Raw genomic sequence first — 24592 nt, 5'->3', positions numbered from 1 at the left:
CTGGAATCCATCCATTTCCAGCTCTATTGTCACTATTTCAATGCAATGCATGACCATCTGTGGCCCTATCTTAGTGGTTTACTAAATGGTCTTTGGGAATCTATTGTCTATTCTGTTTTCCACACTGAAGTCAAAGTAAAAAAAAATTTTTTTAATTAATAGACTTTATTTTCTCAGTTTAGGTTTACAGAAGAATGAGCAGAAAACACAGAAAGTTCCCATATACCCTCTCATCCTCCTTTTGCCCCCATTTCCCCTGCTATTAACATCTTGCATTAGTGTGGTGCCTTTATTGTAACTGATGAGCCATTATTAATACATTACTTAACATATAAAGTCACAGATTAGAGTTCACTTTTTGTGCTGTACATTCTATGGGTGTGGGTCATTGTATAATGACATGTATCCACCATTAACAGTGCCATAGAGAATAGTTTCACTGCTCTAGAAATCCCCTGTGCTTCACCTATTCATTCTTCCCTCCACCCACCAATCCCTCCAAGCTTCTGCAACAACTGGTCTTTTTAACTGTCTCCATCGTTTTGCCTTTTCCAGAATGTCACATCGGTGCAATGATAGCATGTGTAGGCTTTTCAGATTGACTTCTTTCACTTAGCTCTTAAGTTTTCTCCATGACTTTTCGTGACTTGATAAGTGATTTCTTTTTATTGCTGGATAACTCAACTGAATGGATGTACCACAGTTTGTTACCTATTGAAGGACATGTGGTTGCTTCCAAGTTTTGGCAATTATGAATAAAGCTGTTATAAATACAAATGTGCAGTTTTTGTGTGGACATAAGTTTTCAACTCTTTTGGGTAAATACCAAGGAACATGATTACTGGATCATTTGGAAGGAGTTCAATTAGTTTTTTAGGAAAATGCCAAACTGTCTTCCAAAGTGGCTGCATCATTTTGCATTCTCACTAGCAATGCATGAGGGTTCCTGTTGCATTACATCCTTGTAAACATTTAGTGTTTTCAGTGTTTTGGATTTTATCCACTGGATTACCCATTACAACTGGTATCTCATTGTTCTGCATGTATTTTCTACCCATCCATGGCTTGTTTCTTCATTTTCTGAACATTGTCTTTTGCAGAGCAGAAATTTTCAGTTTTAATGAAGTTTAACTTACTTTTTCTTTTCAACGTTTTTTATTTATTTTTGGGACAGAGAGAGACAGAGCATGAACGGGTGAGGGGCAGAGAGAGAGGGAGACACAGAATCGGAAACAGGCTCCAGGCTCTGAGCCATCAGCCCAGAGCCCGACGCGGGGCTCGAACTCCCGGACCGCGAGATCGTGACCTGGCTGAAGTCGGACGCTTAACCGACTGTGCCATCCAGGCGCCCCAACTTACTTTTTCTTTAATGGATCATGCATTTAGTGCTGTATCTAAAAAGTCATCACCACAGCCAAGGTAACCTAGATTTTCTTGTAAGTTACCTTCTTTTATAGGTTTGTGTTTTCTATTTAGGTCTATGATTCATTATTATTTTTTGAAAGGTGTAAGGTCTGTGTCCAGTTGTTCTAACACCATTTGTTGAAAGACGGTCCTTTCTCCACTGAATTGCCTTTGATCCTTCATCAAAGATGTTGACTATATTTGTGTTGGTCTATTTCTGGTGTCTGTATTCTGCTCTATTGACCAGGCTGTCCATTCTTTCACCAGTACCACATGGTCTTGGTTATTGTAGCTTAATAGGAAGTCTTGGGGTCTGATAGTGTCAATCTTCCAACTATGTTCTTCTTTAATATTGTGTTGGCTATTTTGCCTTTACAATTAAATTTTACAGTCCTTTACAATTAAACTTTAGAATCATTTTGTCAATATTTAACTTCCTGGCATTTTGATTGGGATTGCATTGAATCTATAAATCAAATAGGGAAGAACTGATATCTTGACAATATTGAGTCTTTTTATCTGTGTATATGGAGTATCTCCATTTATTCCAAATTTTTGTATTTTTCACCAGTTTTGTAGTTTTCCTCATAGAGATCTTACATATATTTTGTTAGATTTATACCTCAGTATTTATTATTATTATTATTATTACTATTATTATTTTGGTGCTAATGTTAAGCTATATTGGATTTTTAAATTCAAATTCTAATCTTTCTGGTATACAAGAAAGCTATTAACTTTGTATACTGCAACCTTTTTGTAATTGCTTATTCCAGGATGTTTTGTCTTGTTTTTTTTTGTTTTTTTTGGATTCTTTGTGCTTTTCTACATAGACAATAGTGTCATTTGTGAATAGGTTTTAATTTCTTTCTTCTCAATTTGTACACCTTTAATTTTTTTTTTTTTTTGAAACTTCCAGTACAGTGTTGAAAAGCCATGGTAAGAGGGGACATGCTGGCCTTGTTCCTGATCTTGGTTGGAGCTTATTTTTCTCACCATTTAGTATGATATTAGCTGTAGGTTTTGGTAAATATTCTTTCTCAAGTTTGAGAAACTTCCTTTCTGTTCTAGTTTGTTGAAAGTTTTAATCATTAATGGGTGCTGGACTTTGTCAAATACTTTTTCTGCCTATATTGATAAGATCATATGATTTTTCTTCTTTAGCCTGTTAATATGAATTACATTGATTTTTTTAATTAAAAAATTTTTTTTACACTTATTTATTTTTTGAGAGACAGAGCACAAGTGGGGGAGGGGCAGAGAGGAGACACAGAATCTAAAGCAGGCTCCAGGTTCTGAGCTGTCAGCACAGAGCCTGATGTGGGGCTGGAACTCACAAACTGTGGAAGATCATGACCTGAGACGAAGTTGGACGTTCAACTGAGCCACCCAGGCACCCTGAATTACATTGATTTTTGAATATTGAATCAGACTTGGATACGTGGAATCCCACTTGTTCATGGTATGTAACTCTTTTGATACATTGTTGGATTCAATTTGCTAATATTTTGCTGATGATTTTTGCATCTATGTTCATGAGATATTGTGAGTATTCTATCTTGTAATCTCTTTCTTTGTATACGGGTGATTCTGGCATTTTAGAATAAGAGATCAGAGTAAATTTTTTATTATGAAATATTCTGAAGAAATGAGAAAAAAAATGTATACCTCATAGCCAGCCTTAATAAATTTTAATATTTTCCAACTTTTGATAGCTTGTAATATACACCCATCTACCCATCCACCCAAATCCATTTGAAGCTTCTATCTCCCTACCCCAAAATAATTACTATCATGAATAGGATTTCTTACTTTTGTTCATATTTTTATACACTTTATTATTTGGCAGACTTAAATTTTCATGTAAAGAATATCACATGGCTTTTTTTTTTGCTCTTCTTTACATAAAATTATTTTTACATAAAATTATTTGTGTCTGTAGCTTAATTTGCTGAATTCTATTACATTTTGCAAATTTACAACTTAACCTTTTTCCTATCAATGGTCATTTAGATTATTGCCAATCTTTTGATCTTACAAACATCACTGCAAAGAACATTCTTAACTATATCTCTGCAAAAATACAACAGCAAGTATTTTTCTAGGTTATATATTGCAGAAGAAAATAGCTCATCTTTTAATTCTCTTTATTTGCAAAAATAATTTTTGCAAGGAGGCTTCCAGATACTTTATTCAGTAAGATTTAAAAATATTTTTATGCTGAGTTCATGGTCAGGTTATTATACACAATTTGTGAGTGAACTGACCTATCATATCTTTAAATAAACATAAATTCATGCACAAATATTTTTATTTATTTAAAATATTTTTTAAGTTTATTTAGAGAGAGAGACAGAGAGAGGGAGCAGGGGAGGGGCAGAGAGAGAGGGAGAGAGAGAATCCTAAGCAGGCTCTGCACTACCAGCACAGAGTGGGATGCAGGGCTCAAACCCACGAAGCTGAGATCATGACCTGAGCTGGAACCAAGAGTTGGATGCTTTACAGGCTGAGCCACTCAGACACCCCACTTTACTTGTTTTGTAATTACTTTAGTGTGGTATCTTGCTCAAGATTTTTGACCACTATGTTCATAAGTTAAATATTGTACAATTTCCATTAATAGGTCCTTGGCCAGGTTTGAGATCAAGTTAATACCAAGGTTGTAGCCTGTGTTGGATACTTTCTTTTCTTCTGTTTTTTTTTTTTTTTTTTTTTTTTAGATCAAGTTTTTGTAATACAGGGATTAGGTGTTCCAGGAAGGTTTGGTTAAGTCTGATGTCATTTGTGGGGAGAATCATTATCAATTCAATATCTATAATGGCTGTTGGTTTATTCTTGCTTTCTATTCTTTTTGAGTCAATTTGGATCATGTCCTTTTCTAAAAAATTACTCATTTTAACTGTTTTCAAATGCTTTGGCCATACTATGTTTGAATGACTTTCAAAGCTTCTATCAGTAGTAATAGAATTTCTTCATCTTAATCCTCAGTATACCAGAAAAAAATAAACATCATTTGTTATCTGGGGCCAACACATCCTTTTAATTTTTAGATGTATTTTAAGTTATTTATCAAAATGTACAGAATATATAGTTAGAAGCACTTTATTAGAAATTTGAATAAAAATATAAACATAGCAAATCCCAATTTTTGTTATTTTCTTTGTTTTCATGGTATTAATATAGGAGACACTGGTAATGTACTTCGAATATAATAGACATTCCTTAACTGTCATGAACCTAGAACATATTCAACTTATAAATCTTGACTCCAGATTTCAAGTAAATCTCTAATGAGCTCTGGATTAGTATTACTTCTGGTTCTTCTTACACTTGCATCTTCAAAATGCAATATAGTCTAAGACTTTGATGTCACACTTTTGAAGAGAATGGCTATCTTCTGTGCTTCGTAATGGCAAAACATTTTCACTTGTAGATTTGTAAACACTAATTAAAATGGTCAATCCAATTTTTCACTTTTACATCATTTATTTCATTTCAATCACCTTTAAATATGCATCTGCCTTCAAATTTTGTCTTACAAACTAGATCATGTAAATTTTGATGAACACAAAAGATGTTCTTGTGAGACAGTATTGTAATGAAGTCCTTTTAGATGACAGATTATATGGATTACATATTTCCTTTGTCCTTAGAAATGTATTGCTCACTCACTGATTCTTGAATTTCGGAAAAATTTTCTAGGGTATTTTCATTTGAAAATTTATAGTTAGGGTTAGAATCCAGAGGGCTTGTGAAATACCTTTTTCTTTACCATCATGAATGCAAAATAAAAAACTACAAATTGCTAACTGTGCTCGGTGAAAGCTTAAAAAAATGGTTGCATGGATTGTCTCTAGACTTCTTGTATATCTTCTTAAAATATAATGCAGTACTTCAGACAATGCAATAAAAAAAAAGGATGATGCAATGATGATTTATTTCACTATTGCATTATCCTTCTAGGTGATTCCTTCCATTGCTATTGTTTTCTTACAGTCTTTTGTTTTTTTTTTTTTGCATAGTTTCTGATATTACACCAAAGGTTAATAATAGTTTAGGTTTTTTCATCTGTCATTGCACTCCCCCGGCAACCCACCTTCATCAATTTTTCTTTCATTTATCCAAAGAATAGGCTTTTGCTTTCTTAACATTCTCTACAGTTTGCCTTCTGTTTCACTGATTTATTCTTTTATTTTTTGATGGAGGGTTCTTTTTATTTTTAAATTTATCAAGCATTTTGTCAGAGAACTTGATCTGCATATCAATCACATCTTTGAAATTTGCACTCTTTGTCATTTAGAACATATAAAAATTATTATATGCTGTGTGTAGTTGGAAAGAATGTACATATATATACACATAACCTCTGTTTTGTCTGTATCCTTACAAATTCCACATCTGCTTGATATGTCTGTCCATGTCTGGTACAGATGTGCTGAAATCCCCCTGTGATTGTGAATTTGAATCTTTTTGTCACCCTTTATAACCCTTTTAGATGTATCTTTTTAAAACCAGCAAATATATTGATTCCATTCTCCTAATCCAATCTGATGTTTCTTTAAAACAAATTTTTATTTTCCTTAGATTCATTGTGATACATTGGGACTACTGTCATTTTTACTTTTTTTTCCTTCCCTGATTTCTTTTGGATTTATGGTTTACTATACTTTCTTCCTCCTCTACTGGAGACCTTTAAAATTTTTGGTCATATATTCTCTATCGTAAAGGAAGTAATTTCTGTAATATTGAAATTTTAAGCTAAGTCCATTACATTACAAAGGTATCCAGCTGATACATCACAGCAATTTGATATTCACCATCACTCCTTAAATGTTATTGAAATTTTATGCTATTTTATTTCTAAATTATATCTCCATTATACTTTCCCATGTAATTTTATCTCATTGGAATATAGTGTATTGCTTGATAGTCTTTTACTGGTACTTTATTATACATCTCTGACTCAAAATACATGAAAAACATTTACTGAAATAAAAAATATTTTTAGAAATTATAAAAATATATTTCTAATAACTATAAACCTCCAAGTGTTGAAGATTGTTTGGATTATCATTACTATTCAAATGATAAAAACATAAATATATTAATTTTAATAAGTTATTAAAAACATAAAAATTAAGTTTTATTGGAAATGTATCTTAATGAGGATAGTGCTGTATTTTATTTTCATAAATATTGCTAATTGCTAGAATAAGACATCTATTTTATTACTATTTTCTATGTATAATGTAATATATATAATATATAAAATGTATACATATGTAATATATAATGTGTAAATGTTAAATATATGTATGTATAAATGCTAAAATTCATTCACGTATATAGTAAAAAGGGATAGAAAGAATTCTGTTGTAGTGATGTCACTCATTTCTTGAATTCCTTTTAAGTTATATGCCAAAACTTATAAACTAGTCTGTCATCAAATTATTTTTAATGATTTTAATTGACAATCTGATTAAGCTTTCTTCAATTTTGCTGAAAGCAAAGAGCTGAAAACTACCCTCACTAAAGACCTTATTTTCAAGCCATTTTCCTTCTCAATTCTTTGGAAAGTTAACCAAAGATGTTTATTACTAAGACTTATCTATAACTCTTTCACAGAGTCATCTTGCTCATGGAGCTTAAAATTAAGATAAAATGGAGTAAAAATACCCCCACAAAATTTGAAATTGTACAGATTTCTTGAGGATAATTTTATATAGATTAGAAACTGTATGTTTGAAAGTTATAGTTTTTACAAAATTAGGATGTAATATAAAAGAATTAATCATAACTAAATAAAGTTGATTTTCTAAAGTTAAATGTACTATGTCCTAGTGTACATTTTGGGAATACTTATTCCATTTACCAATATATGTTCTGCTTTTATGATTGTTTATGGTATTTTTATCAAACTAAGATACACATCTTAACATTTATGAAATTGGGATGATCTTACAATTGATGGCATATCATAGTGGGTAGTGTTTTTACTAAGTGGTATGTAACAGTGAATCACAGAATAGCGTCTTAGATTAGATGAAAAATTAGGTTGTGGAAATTAGGAGGTAAAAACTATATTGAATCACTAGTAAGCCAGGTATATCAATGACTATTATGGGTTTTATTTATAAAACCCATAATAGTTAATAGTTTTGTTAATTTAAACCTAAATACATATTGAAAAAAGCTTAGGAAATAAGAATGAAAAAAGCTTAGGAAATAAGGAAGAGACTTGGGCTAGGTAAAAAATTAATAAGGATTTACAAAATCTAATAATGAACTGGCAAAGGTTAATAAGTTTCTCCTAAGAAATCTGAAAAATGCTCTGGAAAATATACAATCATGAACTTACCTTTGGTATGTGATCTATTCATTTGAAAATCTAATATTAGTATGTCAGAAATAAACATGGAACTTTTAATTTCTTCCTCCTTGAAATCATGCTAATTATGCTACTGAGACAGGTTTGAGACATTATTTATCAGGCTCTTTACCATTATTGAGAATGGTGAAAATAGTTTGCTTGACAGCATTTACCAAAACCCATCATGTTTTTGTACCAATTTCGAATATTCTAAGATAGATGAGACAAATAATCTTATCATTTGTTACCTAAAAATAAGGTACCTTTACCTTCATGTTATGTTCTTGCTCTTTGCTTTACTTTCACATGATTCACCCATAGGAAAAATGAATTTTTGATCAGGAAACAAAAAAGGCAAGGTCATTAAGTAAGAACTATCATTATACTATCTCCTACTTGACCACACATCTGAATTCTGAAAATCTCCACATTGGCCAATATAACCCATTTCTAAGACCACACTTCACTCACAATGAAAATTAACTTCCACCATATTTTAAATAGAGCAGTCAGAAAAGGTCTGTTCAGGTTGCAAGGGAAGGGATGTAACTCCACATCTTGATGGGGTAGTGCAAGGTTCTGGAAGAGTATGTGGGACCTGAAATATTGTTGGGCTTGTTTTTGGAAAACACAAGCTGCCATAGTTTTCTTACGTAAAGTGGGAGAAGGGTTATTATGAAAAGGCAGAAGATAAAAAGGAGAACTGGCACAATTCACCAAACATGGAAATGTTCTTTAGGCAGATCATTTTAACAAAGAGTATATATGGGAATTGAGGATCTGCAAAGGTTTTTATGCCTGCATTTCCCTTGGAAGGCTGAAGACTCCCAGAAGTACACACACCCTTGTTTGAAGACCCCACTACAGATTATACTTCTGTTCTTTAGTTATCTGAATATTCAGGATGCATACTTAACTAAAACTTTTTCCAACTTATATAGCATTTCTACGGAGGCAAAAATGTGTATTTTGAAACGCTAGAAAACAATTATTTTTCATTTTAAAGAATGATCAGTTCCTTTCATTCAGCTAAACAAAGATAGGCTAATAATAGCAACAAACCAAATTATCAATGTTGCAAGAACTTGGATATCTGAAGACACTACTAACTAGAGCGAAATAGCAATGTACCCTTCCTGAGGACAAAAAAAAGTTTTTCTTAAGAAAAGTCAGAAAAGGTCAGACCCCTGGAAGTAGATGTTGGGGACTTGGCAAGAAAGAAACTTTACATTTAGTTTTTAACATTACACTTATAGTGAAATAAAATGCACATAAACCATTGGAACCGTTACAATTTGTGTATCTTCCAAATATGATATGAATACATTGGCACAAAATTCTTCCTGACTTCCTTTTTCATCTTTGCCAATAACCCAGTGATCTCTAAGAGGTGGTTTAATAATTATTTCCAAATGTCATTTCCTGAAGATAGTATATCTTACCTATAAAGTTCATTAAAAGATTTGTAAGTATTCTACTTGCTCTAATTTCCATCACACATCATGACCTCAAATAATCTGGAAAGACAATGTGTTAAAGAATAAAGACATTTCCTTTAAAATATTGGGGAAAATTACTAATTTACTATCCCTTTTATATAGAGGAGACAAGGCAGAGCAATATAGTAGTTATAATCAGAAGGTCTACATTCATTCACCAAATATTTATTAAGCACCTACTATTTCCCAGACATCATTCTAGGAGCTGAGGCTCTATAGGGGTGAATGAGAAAGTAATAGCTACCATTTATTGAGTGCTTACTATGTGCCAGGCTCTGGCCTAAGAGTTGCACACATATAAACCCATTGAATCCTCAAACACAATACCTCTATGACATGGGTACTATTTTCATTTTACATATGAAAAAATTGAGGCATAGAGAAGTTAAATAACTGAATCAGCTAGTAGTTGGTACAAACAGTCCTGGCTGTTGTGAAGCTAAACTCCTTCCCTTCTCATTTTCTTCTTTGCCTCTGCGAAAGACCTAACAGAACAGAGTATGGCTCAAATAGGTGTGTGACCTTTTCATTTTTAGATGTTTCTTTTTTGGGGATGTTTAAAAAGAATTTTAACTAGCTCTACCTTCATCGTGTTGTGATCTCAAAACATTTAAAAAGCCTGAATGTTAGAAAACTTAGCTTTATTTAAATATTTGCGGAGAAATACAGGTATATACACGTAGCACCCCTTCCTTTGGAAAACCACTATTCTAATCCAGGCAGGCCTAGCAGGGCTGAAGATTATGGGACCCTGTCTCGTTATAGGGGAGGTCAATAGTTCAAGGCCTCACTGCCTTGGGCATAATTATTGGTTCAAGACTATAGAATCATGAATCAGGCATGACAAATTTGTCTTTCTTGGGATGGACGGTATTAGGAAATGTTCTCTTCACAATGGAAGTGATTTCAGACTGTTGGTATCCATCTTCCTTGGCTCAAGAGAAGATGACCCCGTAATATTGAGAGATGTTCAGAAATTCAGATACAGAACACTTTAATCTAGCTACACAAGAAATAGGTCTATCATTGCCCTTTCTAGTTAAATGAGTATAAAAAGAATAAATACCCTCTTTTACTTAAGTGTAAGTGGGTTTCTGTGACTTTCAATAAAGTTTCAATGCATTTTTACAAAAGCATTACATAACTATGCACAAACAATGGTTGTAATAAATATGAATAGAATTCTTTTCTGTTCTCTTCCTTCACCCTTTTTCCCTATGAACAAATATAGAACTATCTACAGCTCAAAGGATGGTTTATTTCATTTTCAAAAGTAGTATGCAAAATATTTATCTATGAATTCTAAGCAAGTGATTACAGGCATTATTTTGATAATTCCACTTCTTTAGCATATGACAAAACCACAATATATCTAGAAAGACAAAATGTTTTATTTTAAAACATTGGAAAAACCATTGAAAAGACAAATGTCCATTATATAATCATGAACGTTAAATATCTGGAAACTGTAAATCTTCTAAAATGTGGTAGGCACTTCCAAAGAGCTAAATATTGCAAATTATTCTACTGGATGTTTTCTCTATTATCAACAATACTTGATATGATGAAAAATACCAAGAAGACCCAACTAATTATTCAAAGTCACCATCTTAGGGTTCAACTTAATTACACAAGTAAAAGTTTTGTCCAAGATGTTCCTGTCACAAGAAGCTTCCCGGTGAATTTCAGAAATGTTAACAAAAGTATCTTCCTTTTTTGCCTGTGAATGTTTGAGTATTGCTGTACTGTTGGTTAATATCCACTACAGATACTGGTTCTAGGCCAGCCCAAGGGTCTTCAAGCATTGAAGGCTTGAAATAACTTTCCAACTCATTAGACATTCTTTTTTCTCTACCACGCCCTGATCCAAATGGTGTAGATGTCCTTGGAGAACCCTTTAGAAAAAAAATCATCAGTTAAAAAAATGTTTAGTAGAGATAATTGGCACTTTTTTTTTTTAAAGCTAGTGGGGATCGCATTGCTAGTTAAAAATTGTGTTTTGAACCCAAACATGTTCAACTGCAAAGTCGGTTCTTCCTTTAATCTAGTGTTTTTGTTCCTAAAAGTATTTAAGCCAGTTTGATATACTTGTGTATTAATAAGTCCATGCCAACTGTCACCTTCAAATACTTCTAGATTTCTAGTGTAGTAACTCTGTAGAACTATCAGTTGGTGATGAAATAAGAAATTAATTATATTTCAATTTTTCCTCAAAATTTTCATCTTTTTCTGAAATTAAAACTTTTTTTTTTAACCCTACACCTTCAAAATTTCTAGAACCTTTACATCCTACGAAATTTTATCTCTTTATAAAGCACCAGACTCTAAGGGGGTGAGGTTGGTTTAGTATAAGGAAAATTAGAAAACCATGTAAGTTTTAAACGACAGAAACCCTAGACACATCAGAAATACCCCCTGGGCCTTCCTGAATTCACTTACTGAGAATGGGAAACTTCCAATATCACCGATTTTCCTTTAAGAAGGCTTGGAGCAGGAGACAGTGTCGTTTGAAGCTCCTAACCCCCTCCCGCCGCCCTCGCCTAAAAAAGGTACCGGTAGTAAGAAAATGGCACCAGGCTAAAACCCAGTAACTCAGAGGAACTCTATGCTGGTGAGTCATTCGTCCCCACCCCCCCCCCCCCGGAGAATAATTTACACACACGAACTGGCAAGGTCCCTGGCAAAGGGGAGGGAATTAGGGAAATCTGTGTATGAATGGCAGTGTACTAGTTCAAAGCAGGAGGGCTCTAGAAACACAAAGTACAGCTCTATTACTTAAGATAATCTAAAGAAAGTTACTTAACTTCTCTCAGCCTCAGTTTACTCATCTGCAAAACAGGGCCAACAATAGTATCTCACCTCATAGAGGATTAAACAAAATAATCCATGTAAAGGGATTATTAGCACCATGCCTGCCATACAGTAAGAGCTCGGCAAACGCTGGCTATTATTACCTGGGGGTGGGTCTGCTGCTGCCCTGGGGAGTAGCCGAATTGCTGCTGGGACCCCGCGGGGGACTTGGAGTAGGAGCCAGGGTAGCCGCCAGGGGACGGAGACCCGAATCGGCCCCCCGGGAAGCTGCCGCCGTGTCGCGGAGAGTGGCTGCTCCCGTAGGGCCTAGACCGGGGCCCGTACGGCGGCGTGTGGTGCGGACTCCCGTACCCGTCCCGAGGGGAGGGCGGCCGCGGTCCGCCTCCGCCCGGGGTACCCCGGAAGCTGCTCCCGCTACCCCAACCTCCTACACCCGCGCCGGGGTAGGGAGGAGTCGGGGGTCGAAAATTCTGTCGGTGCATATCAGAAGATGAAGACGAAGACCTCACTGCCGCGTTCTCCCGCCGGAACTGTCCCGACCAACCCTTCTCAGAGACTCGGTGGTCCTTCGGCAAAACAGTCCTCTGCCTTTCAGCGCAGTACAGCATATTGGTTCCGGCGTCACAAGTGTTCCGCTAGGCACAGGCCAGTACGTGGATTACTGAATTGGGTGGAGATTGAGCGGATTGAAGTAAAGGAAGGATAAATAAAAAAAACAAAAGAAAGGCCGAACCCTCGGCTCCAGCAAAGAGCTTTGTCGTCTTTTGCGGTGTGCGGTCGGGACCTACTAACTAGACAACTCCCGAACGCAGTGACAAGGGATCCAGAGCACTTCGACGGAGCTCCGCCCAGTGGGGGCTGCCCAGTTGGGGGCGGGGCCTGGTGTGCTCGCGGGCGCCCCCAGTGGCGGCGAACGGCGCGCGCGCTGTGCTCTTTCCTCACTCAGGGTCCTAGGCTAACCGAGAGGCGCGCGATGCTGGCGACGCTGGCGAGGGTTGCGGCTCTGCGGAGAACCCGCCTTCTCTTCGGCCCGGGCGGCGGGAGGGGGCTGTGGACCGGCCGCCCGCAGTCAGGTACCCTCCGAGACGCGGTCCGGGCGGCGAAGGGGAACCCAGCCCCTGTCTCCCCTTCGGGCGGCGCCATGGAGAGAGCGCCCGCGCTTTCCTGAAGTGTCTCCTGTCCCCGCAGCCCGCCCTTTGGCCTCTCCCGCCTCCCGGGGCCCTCGCTTGTTGGCCCCGCGGCCGGCTTGGCCCCGCGCCCCCAGCCGCCCCGGGGTCACCTGCCCGGCTTCCCGGTCGAGGGCCCGAGAGTTCGCCCCTGCGCGATCGTACTGGGCGGACGCCTCGCCTCTGCCCCTTCCCCCTTCCCTGTGTCCCCCGAGTTTAAGTAACTTTAAAAAGGTACACCCAGCCGCATTTCAGAAAGGATTTCAGAATACATCTCTGCATAACTTGGGGGGAGAGCCTGTGGTAACTCATAACGGACTTCAGCCCCTTCCTTGTTCTTGTTAAATGGAAGCGGGTTAGGGAGGCGGCTCCGAGGCAGATGCTGATTTTCAGAGAGCAAACTTTGACCGAAGCTTTTAAAATCTTGACTGTTTCACGAACTGTTGGTTATAAAGACGAATGTGCTAATTCAGGAACGACACCTACTGTATAATAAAACACGCTTTTGTACCAGACACCTGTCCCAGAATTTTATTTAGAAAATGTAGTTTAAATTGACTACCGTTTTAAAGAACTTTCTTTACTCCCTCAGAATTTGGGAATGATAGTCCACCATGACTCTTGAAATCAGCTCGCAGGAAACAGAATCTTAAGGAACTTTAGGACTCATTAAATCACAGCCTAACGGGTAGCGGGGACCTCTGCTTTCCAGGCCGTACACCTTGCAGCTGTCACTCCTCACTGCCTCTCTGTCACTGCTCGGTGACATGGCTAGCTGAAGAGCGTGCTGTCTTCTCAGCTTCCATCCCTCTTGAGAAGTGGAGACACAAATGGTTGTTTTTGTTTTTTGTTATTTATTCTGAGCAAGTTCTGTTCACCAAATTTGTCCTTTAGACCCAAGTTGTAGAATCGATCAGGGCAGGATAATGCCATCACGGCCTTGTGACACAATGAAGGCATGAGGACCCAGATTATCTACTTTATTGTGTATTTCTATCTTGGCCCAAAATTTAGCTTTTGTGCCTTGTCTGTGGTGCTTAGCTTAATGCCTGGTAATTGAGCAGTCAGGTATTTATTGAATAAACGATTGGGTCGGTCATGACATCGTCAGTGATACCTGTCATGTAATTAACCAATCTACTTTTTGGGGAGAGGGAGCAGAAAAATGAGGGTGTTGGAGGCCAAAATTACCTTTATTAATTTTTTTATTACTGGCAAATGATTTGCAGAATTGATTAAAATACCGTATGTTGTCTTTTTACTTGGCTTACACTTTTAGAATGATCTTCCCTGTAGCGGTGTCTTGCTATCTTCTACACATATGCATTTGCATTAGAAATGGGGTGGGAGGAGTGCCTGGGTGGCCCATTCAGTTAAGCATCTGACCCTTGGTTTTGGCTCAGGTCATGATCTCACAGTTCGTGGGAGCCTGACCTGTGTCAGGCTCTGTGCTAATAGCACTGAGCCTGCGTGGGATTCTCTCTCCTTTCTGCCCATCTCCCTCATGCATACATGCAAGCCCGCTCTCTCTTTTTTCTTTCAAAATAAATAAATAAATAAACAAATGTTAAAAAAAATAAATGAGTAAAGGAAAGAAATACAGTGCAGAATGTTTGACAGGTAGATTACACATGACAATGTACCCTTCACCAGGTTTGCAGATACATATGAGGATTGTGGGAGAGTTCTTAATTATATGAAAACTCCATATTCCATTTGGATCACTTCTGAGCATAGGCCATTTGCCTTTCTAGAGATGAGAAATAGCCCAAGAGAAGTCAAGTTGACTTGCTTAAGTTCACATAACAAACAGAGGTGCGACTAGAAGACTCAGGCTTCTTGAATCCCAGGAGATTTTTTTTCCTACGTAAAGATATATGAATTGACTATTAGTCTGTGCTTTGGAAACTGCAATAGATAAATAAACATGTAAAATTTTGGAAATGCCGTGTAGCATATTGTTTTGGATTTAGAGATTAGTAGGTATAACCTTAATACTGATTTTTTAGGGGCGCCTGGGTGGCGCAGTCGGTTAAGCGTCCGGCTTCAGCCAGGTCACGATCTCGCGGTCCGTGGGTTCGAGCCCTGCGTCGGGCTCTGGGCTGATGGCTTGGAGCCTGGAGCCTGTTTCCGATTCTGTGTCTCCCTCTCTCTCTGCCCCTCCCCCGTTCATGCTCTGTCTCTCTCTGTCCCAAAAATAAATAAACGTTGAAAAAAAAATACTGATTTTTTATAAGTGTAGCTACAATCTTCTCAGGTGTTAGCATGGGAATTGCAATGTGGGTGCCTGAACTGGTCCGTCTGAGGCATCTGTTTGTATCGAATGTATGGCGGTGAGTTCAGGGGGAGAGAGATGAGGGAAAGGAGAAGTAGAAAAGTGAAGAACTGGGATGATAGATATGAGAGTATGGTAGTTGCCCCCCTGAAGTCTGAGTCCTGTGGAGAGAAAAGGGCACTTCTTATTTTGTGAGCAACAGAGGTTTGGTTCCCTCCCTACCCACCCCCCCCCCACCAAAAAAAAAGAATTGCAGCCCTGTTTAGGGAGTATCAGCATTAGAAAATTGGGTACTGGATAGGTTGGTGCTTTCATGGAAGACACTTAGTGTCTTTTTTCAAGTGGCATTGTGTACATAGGACATCAACAGACAGAACATCAAGAACTTTCTGAGTACCTGTGAACAATATGAGGAGCCCCAGAAATAATTGGTTAATTTTGTGGTGTTGTGTATTTTATAAGTTTCACATTAATGCAAGTAAGAGTACCAAGCCAAGGAAATTTAAGCGAAAATGTCAATGGAACCATGTCTGTTTCTGTAAGACAGGATTTTTATTTAGGTTGCTTAAGATTTTTCAGTGTTTTTTTTTTTCTTCCAGTGGATTTCAAGTTTTTGTTTTGTTTTGTTTTTTGTAGAGTCTTATCTTTAAAAAACATAATTGGAAACCCCAAATATGAGAGCATATGGGCTGTGCTTGAAGCAGGAATTGGGGTTCCAGAGCCCTGCTCACTATGCACCTCTAAATACTCCCCCGAAAAGAGGCATCTGAGGCACCTCTGAGGAATTCCCAGGGCTCTCTAGAAAGAGTGCGAAAGCGGGCTGAAAATATTGAATATTTTGGCTTGTTTTACTGTGTATTACCAAGAAGTGTATATATTCATTTTTCTGCGTGATCACGGCTTTCTAAGTCAAGAAAACCAGAACCTGGATTAAAGGGCAAGGTTTGGAAATTAAATGATTGTTAAGAGATTAGATTGTTAGAGAATTCCCAGGAAGTTTATGTTTCTATTTCAAAGAGGTATAAAACTCTGAGCCTTGGAGACATTCAGGATTGAGATTGTAAAGCTGTAAAATTAATCTTTCCCTCTGTAAAGTTAATCTTCTCTCCCTGAGACATTTATTTACATTCCAAAGGGTAAGAACTCAGAGACCTTCCCTTTTCTTCCTAAGGAAAATTTGCTTACATTAGGAAGATTAACTTTTTTCTGCCTTTCTCAGGGAAAGGTGGCAATTGGGCAGCTATAATATACATACTCCCAGATTTATACTTTTGGGGATCTTTCCTGTGGTTCAACCCCTGTATGTACAGGCCTAACCAACTGGCTGTCTTACAATGTCTCAACATATTAGATATACATACCTAATATCATGACCTGAGCTGAAACCAAGAGTCCGATGCTTAACTGACTGAACCACCCAGGCGCCCCTTGGCCTAATTGTTTATGCAAGCCCAGGAAGAATAGCAATCGGCCTTATAGATCTTTTAAAATCTGCTTCGCTGGAACTTTTTTTTTTTTTAAACTTTTTTTTTTCAACGTTTATTTATTTTTTTTGGGACAGAGAGAGACATAGCATGAACGGGGGAGGGGCAGAGAGAGAGGGAGACACAGAATCGGAAACAGGCTCCAGGCTCTGAGCCATCATCCCAGAGCCTGACGCGGGGCTCTAACTCACGGACCGCGAGATCGTGACCTGGCTGAAGTCGGACGCTTAACCGACTGCGCCACCCAGGCGCCCCTTCGCTGGAACTTTTCATGAGGAATCTCAATTGAACTGTTAGCAGCCTCTCTAGGCCAGAAGCCAAGCCAAATACTTGTCATCAGACATACCTCCAATACGTATAGATTTGGGCGATTTCCTCTTTGAGGTCCCCAAAGTATCCTGAGGTTCCTGCACCTGCCAGGAAGTGACATTCTTTACTCACCTGGTAAGGCTGCTGGGAACTCTGTAAGCAGGGTATCAGGCCAACATTTCCAAGGGACTTTATGACTCCGTGTTTCATAAAGTCAACCTCAGTTCCTTAAAGCTGTCTGGTCATCTGAGTCTATGCATGTCTTTCTCAGATATGGCATTCCAGTCTAAACCTTGGTAAAAGAACTAGTGTTTCCAATGGTTTCCTGTTAAAAGGAGAACAGATTCTTATTGAACTTAATGCAAATGACTATGATTACCATGGAAGAAAGGATACTCACTGAGACTTTTTGAACTTCAAAGGGTTCAGATAGAAAAATTAAATACTTCAATTTGTTTACAAATGAATACCACATTTCTGTAAGTCATAGATATCTTAAGAGAAAGTTTCCTTAATCTGGAAGAGCAAACGTTACAGAACCAGCAATGTTTCAAACAAGAGTTACAAAAACTGTAATAATTTTCCCTAATTCACTTAGTTCCATGTTACTAATTCTTGTTCAGTTAGAATGCAGCTTTTTAGTTAGTTTGGAGGTTCTTACCCATTTCAGTTTTATGATCTTAAAGATGTCAAATACCTGTATTTGTCAAAAGCCCTTTTTATAAATCTCCTTGAAGACAAAATTCATTTTGCAAGAGCATCAGAACAATAACTATAAATCACAAAGACATTGTTAACAATCTGGTGAGAGTTCATTATGATGCAGTTGGCATGAAAACTTGGTTATGTCTGTGACACAAAACAGTTTAATAATCAGAATATTGAGTGATGTCCTTATCCCAGAATATAACATATCAAGTAAACAAGCTGAATTAGTCACAGACTTCAGTTTACAATTTTAAATCCTGGGGAAGTTTGTTAAAACTTTACAAAGTTTTTATTTATTTTTTTAATGTTTATTTATTTTTGAGAGAGACGGAGACAGAGCGTGAGCAGGGGAGGGGCAGAAAGAGAGAGGGAGACGCAGAATCCTAAGTAGGCTCCAGCTGAGCTGTCAGCACAGAGCCCAATGCGGGGCTCGAACTCACAACCTGTGAGATCATGACCTGAGCCTAAGTTGGATGCTTAACTGACTGAACCACTCAGGCACCTCTAAAACCTTAGAAAGTTTTAAAGCACATGCCTAAGTAGGATTATGGATCATTAAAGACCTGATAAAGACAAAACATAGAAACTGGTTTTTCGGGGCAAAGAAAAGAGAAAACAACTTTGTTTACATTTTCTTATCAAGAGCCGATGAACAATCCAAGGAAACTTTGTGTTTTTAACAGAGAGAAAAGCAGAATTGTAAACTCTTAGCAACCTTAGTCTCCAGTGAAAACTAAGTAGTAACCAATTGTGAGCTGTGAACTGTTGCACCAAGATTCTTTGAATCGCAAATTTATGAATCAATTAAGCACAAAGCATGTTTTCCAACGTACCCAAATAGTCTTAGTTTTTCTGAAATAAGAAGTCAAAACCAGATAAAACTCATGTTTAGTAATCAATGTGTTAGTATTTTATCTTATTTGGAAAAGACCTAGAAGTCCAATGAATTCAATCCCATTTATCATCTAAGTGGAACTTTACAATTTCAGGTTATCAAAGTCTTTTAAAGCTATCTTAACCTATGAAAATTTTGAGACAAACAAAATTCACCATTATTTTAAGTCATGTTTTTGCTAGCAAATTGAAACAGGAATAACATGAGCTTATTTGGCCTTCAGTAAATCTTGGTAGAATAAAAGTTTCAATTAGTTTAAATACTGAATTATGTTTCAGTGCACTTAAAAGTCAATCAGTTTGTCCCCATGTCAGTTTTTACCTGGGGCACCGGTGAGGAACTCTGAAGTGGGTGGTCTAAGTCCAAAAGGGTGCTCTTGGCTTCTACACAGAAAATTCGTTTTTTTCTGTGACACAAAATACTTTAATAATAGGAATTTTGAGTGATGACTTTCTACCAGAATATAACATACCAAGCAAACAAGCCGAATTAGTCAGAAATTTCAGTTTATAGTTTTAAACCTGGAGAAGTTTGTTAAAACCTTAGAAAGTATTTTTTTTAACGTTTATTTTTGAGACAGAGAGCGACAGAGCATGAACAGGGGAGGGGCAGAGAGAGAGGGAGACACAGAATCTGAAACAGGCTCCAGGCTCTGAGCTGTCAGCACAGAGCCCGACACGGTGCTCGAACTCATGGACCGTGAGATCATGACCTGAGCCGAAGTCGGATGCTTAACTGACCAAGCCACCCAGGCGCCCCAGAAAGTATTTTTTTTTTAATGTTTATTTATTTTAAAGAGAATGAGAGAGACAGAGCATGAACAGGGGAGGGGCAGAGAGAGGGCAACAGAATCTGAAGCAGGATCCAGGCTCTGCAAGGATAGAAGGAGGAGCCAATGGTGCTGGAGGCACTGAGGATGCTATAGGAACCAGTTAGGTAGGCTGAACCCAAAGTGGTGCAGAAACAGGAGGAGGTAGAGGCAGAAGAGGTGAGGTGCCACTAGAAGGCAGAGAAAAAGGACTCCCCAGTCCTAATGCTTGGCTTCTCAATTTGGACAGATTTGCAGATGCCATGTTTTCCTGTCATCAGGTGAAAATTGAGGCAGTTCGCATGGGGTGGGAGAAGACAGGAAACTTTCCCAAAACAAAGGGAGTTTCTGCAGCTGCTTGGGAATATTTCTTAAAGTCCCCTTCAAAGATAGATTAACCAGAGACAGTTGGCTCCAAATTATCATAGCCATTAACTTGGGAAATGAATGAGGGAGAAGCCCCCATACCTATTAGGAGGAAGCACAGTGAGGCAGTCAGCATCCAATATGTCAGGCAGCGACTGGCTATTGGCCAAACACATTCTGCAAATGGCTCTTATGTCAAGGTGCTGATTTAGGGCCATGAAACCGACCAAGATGTCGGAAGATATGGGACTTCTAACCATTTGGAAGAGTTCTAGCAAAGGAGGTCAAGCTGAAAAAAGTATTATACGAAAGCGTTCTGTGGAAGGGCCATACCTCTTAATCAGGGGTTTGTACTAATATGTACTAATTAATGGTTTTGTACTAAGGGGGTTTGTACTAAGGCCCAGAAACATCAGGCCTTGTGGATCCAATTTGTTTCTGCTTTTAAGAACACAGCCCAAGAGTGAGTCAGAAGGAAGAGAAGAGGTCCCATCGTCGGAAAGACCAGCTACTGATTCCCAAAGGGGTGTTCTGCCAAAGAGAATGGAGTTCGGACTCATGGTCTGGATTTTAGTCAGGGCGTCGGGCTGACCTGAAAAAGGACCAGACCTAATAGGAGGGGATGGACTCTTCAGGTGGTGTCCCACCATGGAGAGGAGTCATGGCAAATACAGGGTGACCAACTCTTGGGGTATCCCACCGTGTTGGTGTGTATTACCAAGAGGTTGCAGCAAATGGCATGGCACTTCCTGGTGGTGTGTCCCCTGGAGACAAGGAGAGCCAGACACCAGTTTGGCCAGTCTGGGTCAGACCCATGCAGATGCGTGGGAACATGTTTGCCCACAGATCAAGATGGCAGCTGGATCTGCAGGAACAGAGGAAAAGGGTGGAGGCCAAAAGAAGCAGCGGCTCAGAGTCAGCCAGTGTCAGGAAAGGGTCCCAATGCAGTCCAGTGTGGGGATTCAGACTGGGCAACCTGCCAGTTGTGTCAGACTTTGGGAACAGACCTCAGGAGACAGAATGAGAGAGCAGAGAAAAAAGGTCCTTCACTCTCCCAGGCTCGGACAATCCTAGCTTTCCCCCTCAGACCTTCAGACCACACTGGAGAGCCGCCCTGGCCAGAGGCCTTCAGTTATCTGAGGAGTACTAGGGGTTAGACTGTTGAAGGGTCGAAAAGAGAAAGGAGCGGGAGGGAGGGATTCCCCTCTGAAGGGCAAAAGGGGAAATCCCTCACCCTTTCTGGCAAGGGCGTCAGGCTGGTTCTCCCTGGGGCTTTGAATCCTGTATGAGGAGTAACCCCTGACGGAGGTCATCAGTTCCCCAAAGAGCAGTAGAGCTGGTTCACCCGGGGAAAGTCCTGAGAGATTCCCAAGAGAATTTGAGGAGAGTCCCAGACTGGCAGGGCTCGTCGTGCAGGGTTCCCCCAAATGTGGGTGGAGGGGGCATCAAATGTGGTGCCTCCTAAATGGGAGGTCTCTTGATCAGATGGGGGCCCTCAAATGTGGGGTGATGATTGGGTGGAAGCCAGTGGCCCCTGAGGTGGAAGAATTCACCTGAAGCAGAACAAAGGAGATAGAAGTTTACTGAACACATGGAATGGGAGCTGAGGGCAGGACAGCAGAGGAGAGGCTGTCTGCGATGAGACAGTGGGAGGGGGCTGCTTGTAAGGAGTGGAGGTGAGGTATGAAATTTTACCTTTTTTGGTAACTGTCTGGTTATAAGTAGCCCACTGGTCAGTTAGGAATTATAGGTATTTCCGGGTGGGTCACTGATGGGCCTGTGTTCAGCCAGGTGGTCACTGTGACCCTTTCTGCATTCCATCATTGCTCAAACCTGTTTGTGTAAAAAGGGCCTCCACATCTGAGAGCCAAAGGTTACTGTTAATCATCTTCTTTTTAACTCTAAGCATGTATGCATTGTCTGTGGTAGTCAAGCACAGGTGAATTGTTTTATACATATTTACTTCTTTAAAAAAATTTTTTTTATGTTTATTTATTTTTGAGAGAGACAGAGACAGAGTGCGAGCAGGGGAGGGGCCGAGAGAGAGTGAGGCACAGACTCTGAAGCAGGCTCCAGGCTCTGAGCTGTAGGCTCTGAGCTGTCAGTACAGAGCCCGATGAGGGGCTTGAACTTGCAAACAGTGAGATCATGACCTGAGCCGAAGTCGGACACCTAACTGACTGAGCCACACAGGTGCCCCACACATTTACTTCTTTGTAGACTAATATTCTTTACTCAGGTGTTAACACAGATGTTAAAGCGTTAACTCACACTTATATAAAAATTTTCTTTGAGAATAAAGTTGCTGACAGAGTACTTCAATATGAAGGGATATGTAAGAGTATAAATATTGTTTTTGAGACAGATATTTATTTTATTATTAATTTTTTTAATGTTTATTTATTTATTTTGAGAGGGAGAGAGGGAAAGAGAGAATCCTAAGCTGAGCTCCACACTCAGCACAGAGCCCGATGTGGTACTTGATCTCACTAACTGTAATCATGACCTGAAGTTGAAATCAAGAGTTAGATGCTTTACCAACTGAGCCACATACGTGCCCCACAAATTTTTATTTTAAAATTAAAAAATAAAATTTTTATTTCACTGGAAGTCATATTCTTGTATATTTTCCAGTTATAAAAACAATAAAATTTGTAGAAAACCTGAAGTGTTTAGAAAAATAGAAAGCAAGATTAATTTCTTATCTAAGAGGCAACTATTAATATTTAAATAGAAAAAATAAGCCTTAGGTAGCTTAAACCTTTAAATAGGAAAATAAAAGCTTTTCAAATGGGAAACCCACCTGTACACGAACATTTGTGTAATCTGGGATTGGGATAACATGGTACCTGTGCAGAAAATCATTAACATAGCAGGCCTCAGGCCTTTAGAAGGCCTTTAGAAGAACTGTCTTCAATTAGCCCTTGGATGGCATCTAGGAACTTGGCACTTGAACTGCTTCCTAATTAATAAAGGTGCCTAGATGGTTTGTACAATCCATGTCATTTATGGTAAACCTGCTTTTCCTCTGAGTCTGGAATTTTGGTTTAGTGGTGACAAATTCCTTCAGTTTTTGTTTGTTTGGGAAGACCTTTATCTCTCCTTCTATTCTAAATGACAGACTTGCTGGATAAAGGATTCTCGGCTGCATATTTTTTCTGTCTAGCACACTGAAAATCTCGTGCCAATTCTTTCTGGCCTGCCAAGTTTCAAAAGAGAGATCAGTCACGAGTCTTATAGGTCTCCCTTTATATGTGAGGGCACGTTTACCCCTTGCTGCTTTCAGAATTTTCTCTTTATCCTTGTATTTTGCCAGTTTCACTATGATATGTCGTGCAGAAGATCGATTCAAGTTACGTCTGAAGGGAGTTCTCTGTGCCTCTTGGATTTCAATGCCTTTTTCCTTCCCCAGTTCAGGGAAGTTCTCAGCTATTATTTCTTCAAGTACCCCTTCAGCACCTTTCCCTCTCTCTTCCTCCTCTGGGATACCAATTATGCGTATATTATTTCTTTTTAGTGTATCACTTAGTTCTCTAATTTTCCCCTCATACTCCTGGATTTTTTTATCTCTCTTTTTCTCAGCTTCCTCTTTTTCCATAACTTTATCTTCTAGTTCACCTATTCTCTCCTCTGCCTCTTCCATCCGAGCCGTGGTGGTTTGCATTTTGTTTTGCATTTCATTTAAAGCGTTTTTCAGCTCCTCGTGACTGTTCCTTAGTCCCTTGATCTCTGTAGCAAGAGATTCTCTGCTGTCCTGTATACTGTTTTCCAGCCCAGCGATTAATTTTATGACTATTGTTCTAAATTCACTTTCTGTTATATTATTTAAATCCTTTTTGATCAGCTCATTAACTGTTGTTATTTCCTGGAGATTCTTCTGAGGGGAATTCTTCCGCTTGGTCATTTTGGATAGTCCCTGGTGTGGTGAGGGCCTGCAGGGCACTTCCCCTGTGCTGTGGTGTATAACTGGAGTTGGTGGGCGGGGCCGCAGTCAGTCCTGATGTCTGCCCCCAGCCCACCGCTGGGGCCACAGTCAGACTGGTGTGTGCCTTCTCTTCCCCTCTCCTAGGGGCGGGATTCACTGTGGGGTGGCGTGGCCCGTCTGGGCTACTTGCACACTGCCAGGCTTGTGATGCTGGGGATCTGGCGTATTAGCTGGGGTGGGAAGGCAAGGTGCACGGCGGCAGGGGGGGCAGGCTTAGCTCGCTTCTCCTTAGGTGATCCACTTCAGGAGGGGCCCTGTGGCATCTGGAGGGAGTCAGATCCGCTGCCGGAGGTTTGGCTCCACAGAAGCACAGATTTGGGTGTTTGCGCGGAGCGAGCAATTTCCCTGGCCGGAACCGGTTCCCTTTGGGATTTTGGCTGGGGGATGGGCGGGGGAGATGGCGCTGGCGAGCACCTTTGTTCCCCGCCAAACTGAGCTCTGTCGTCCGGGGGCTCCGCAGCTCACCCTCCCTTTGTCCTCCAGCCTTCCCGCTTTCCGAGCAGAGCTGTTAA

General features: G+C 39.2%; 2 protein-coding genes across 2 annotated transcripts in view; one reads left to right on the top strand and one right to left on the bottom strand.

Moving 5' to 3' along the window:
• Positions 1–10646: 10646 nt before the first annotated feature.
• Positions 10647–12893, bottom strand: MPLKIP (M-phase specific PLK1 interacting protein). Its single transcript, XM_047096639.1, has 2 exons — positions 12228–12893; positions 10647–11168 (listed from the first exon to the last, which is right to left on the bottom strand). The coding sequence occupies exons 1-2, from the start codon at positions 12690–12692 to the stop codon at positions 10968–10970; spliced, it is 666 nt and encodes a 221-aa protein (XP_046952595.1). The 5' UTR covers positions 12693–12893; the 3' UTR covers positions 10647–10967.
• A 164-nt stretch (positions 12894–13057) lies between these two features.
• SUGCT (succinyl-CoA:glutarate-CoA transferase) overlaps positions 13058–24592 on the top strand; it is a 330930-nt gene continuing 319395 nt past the window's right edge. The window contains exon 1 of the mRNA XM_047095218.1: positions 13058–13157. Within this exon, the coding sequence (XP_046951174.1) occupies positions 13058–13157 (100 nt within the window). The remainder of the gene's footprint in view (positions 13158–24592) is intronic.

The sequence above is a fragment of the Lynx rufus genome, unplaced genomic scaffold (genome assembly GCF_022079265.1).
Source record: "Lynx rufus isolate CCGP_SWC_20201006 ecotype Redwood Valley unplaced genomic scaffold, mLynRuf1.p SCAF_4, whole genome shotgun sequence".
Classification (NCBI taxonomy): Eukaryota; Metazoa; Chordata; class Mammalia; order Carnivora; family Felidae; genus Lynx; species Lynx rufus.
Note: the sequence above shows the minus strand (reverse complement) of the source record. Positions and strands in the feature narration are given on the sequence as shown.

What these genes read in the sequence shown, in the direction of transcription:
- MPLKIP (XM_047096639.1), bottom strand. Translation starts at nt 12,692, where the DNA reads ATGCTGTACTGCGCTGAAAGGCAGAGGACTGTTTTGCCGAAGGACCAC. An exon ending in AGCAGCAGACCCACCCCCAG is followed by an intron (nt 11,169 to 12,227) that starts GTAATAATAGCC and finishes TTTTTTCTAAAG; the next exon opens with GGTTCTCCAAGGACATCTAC.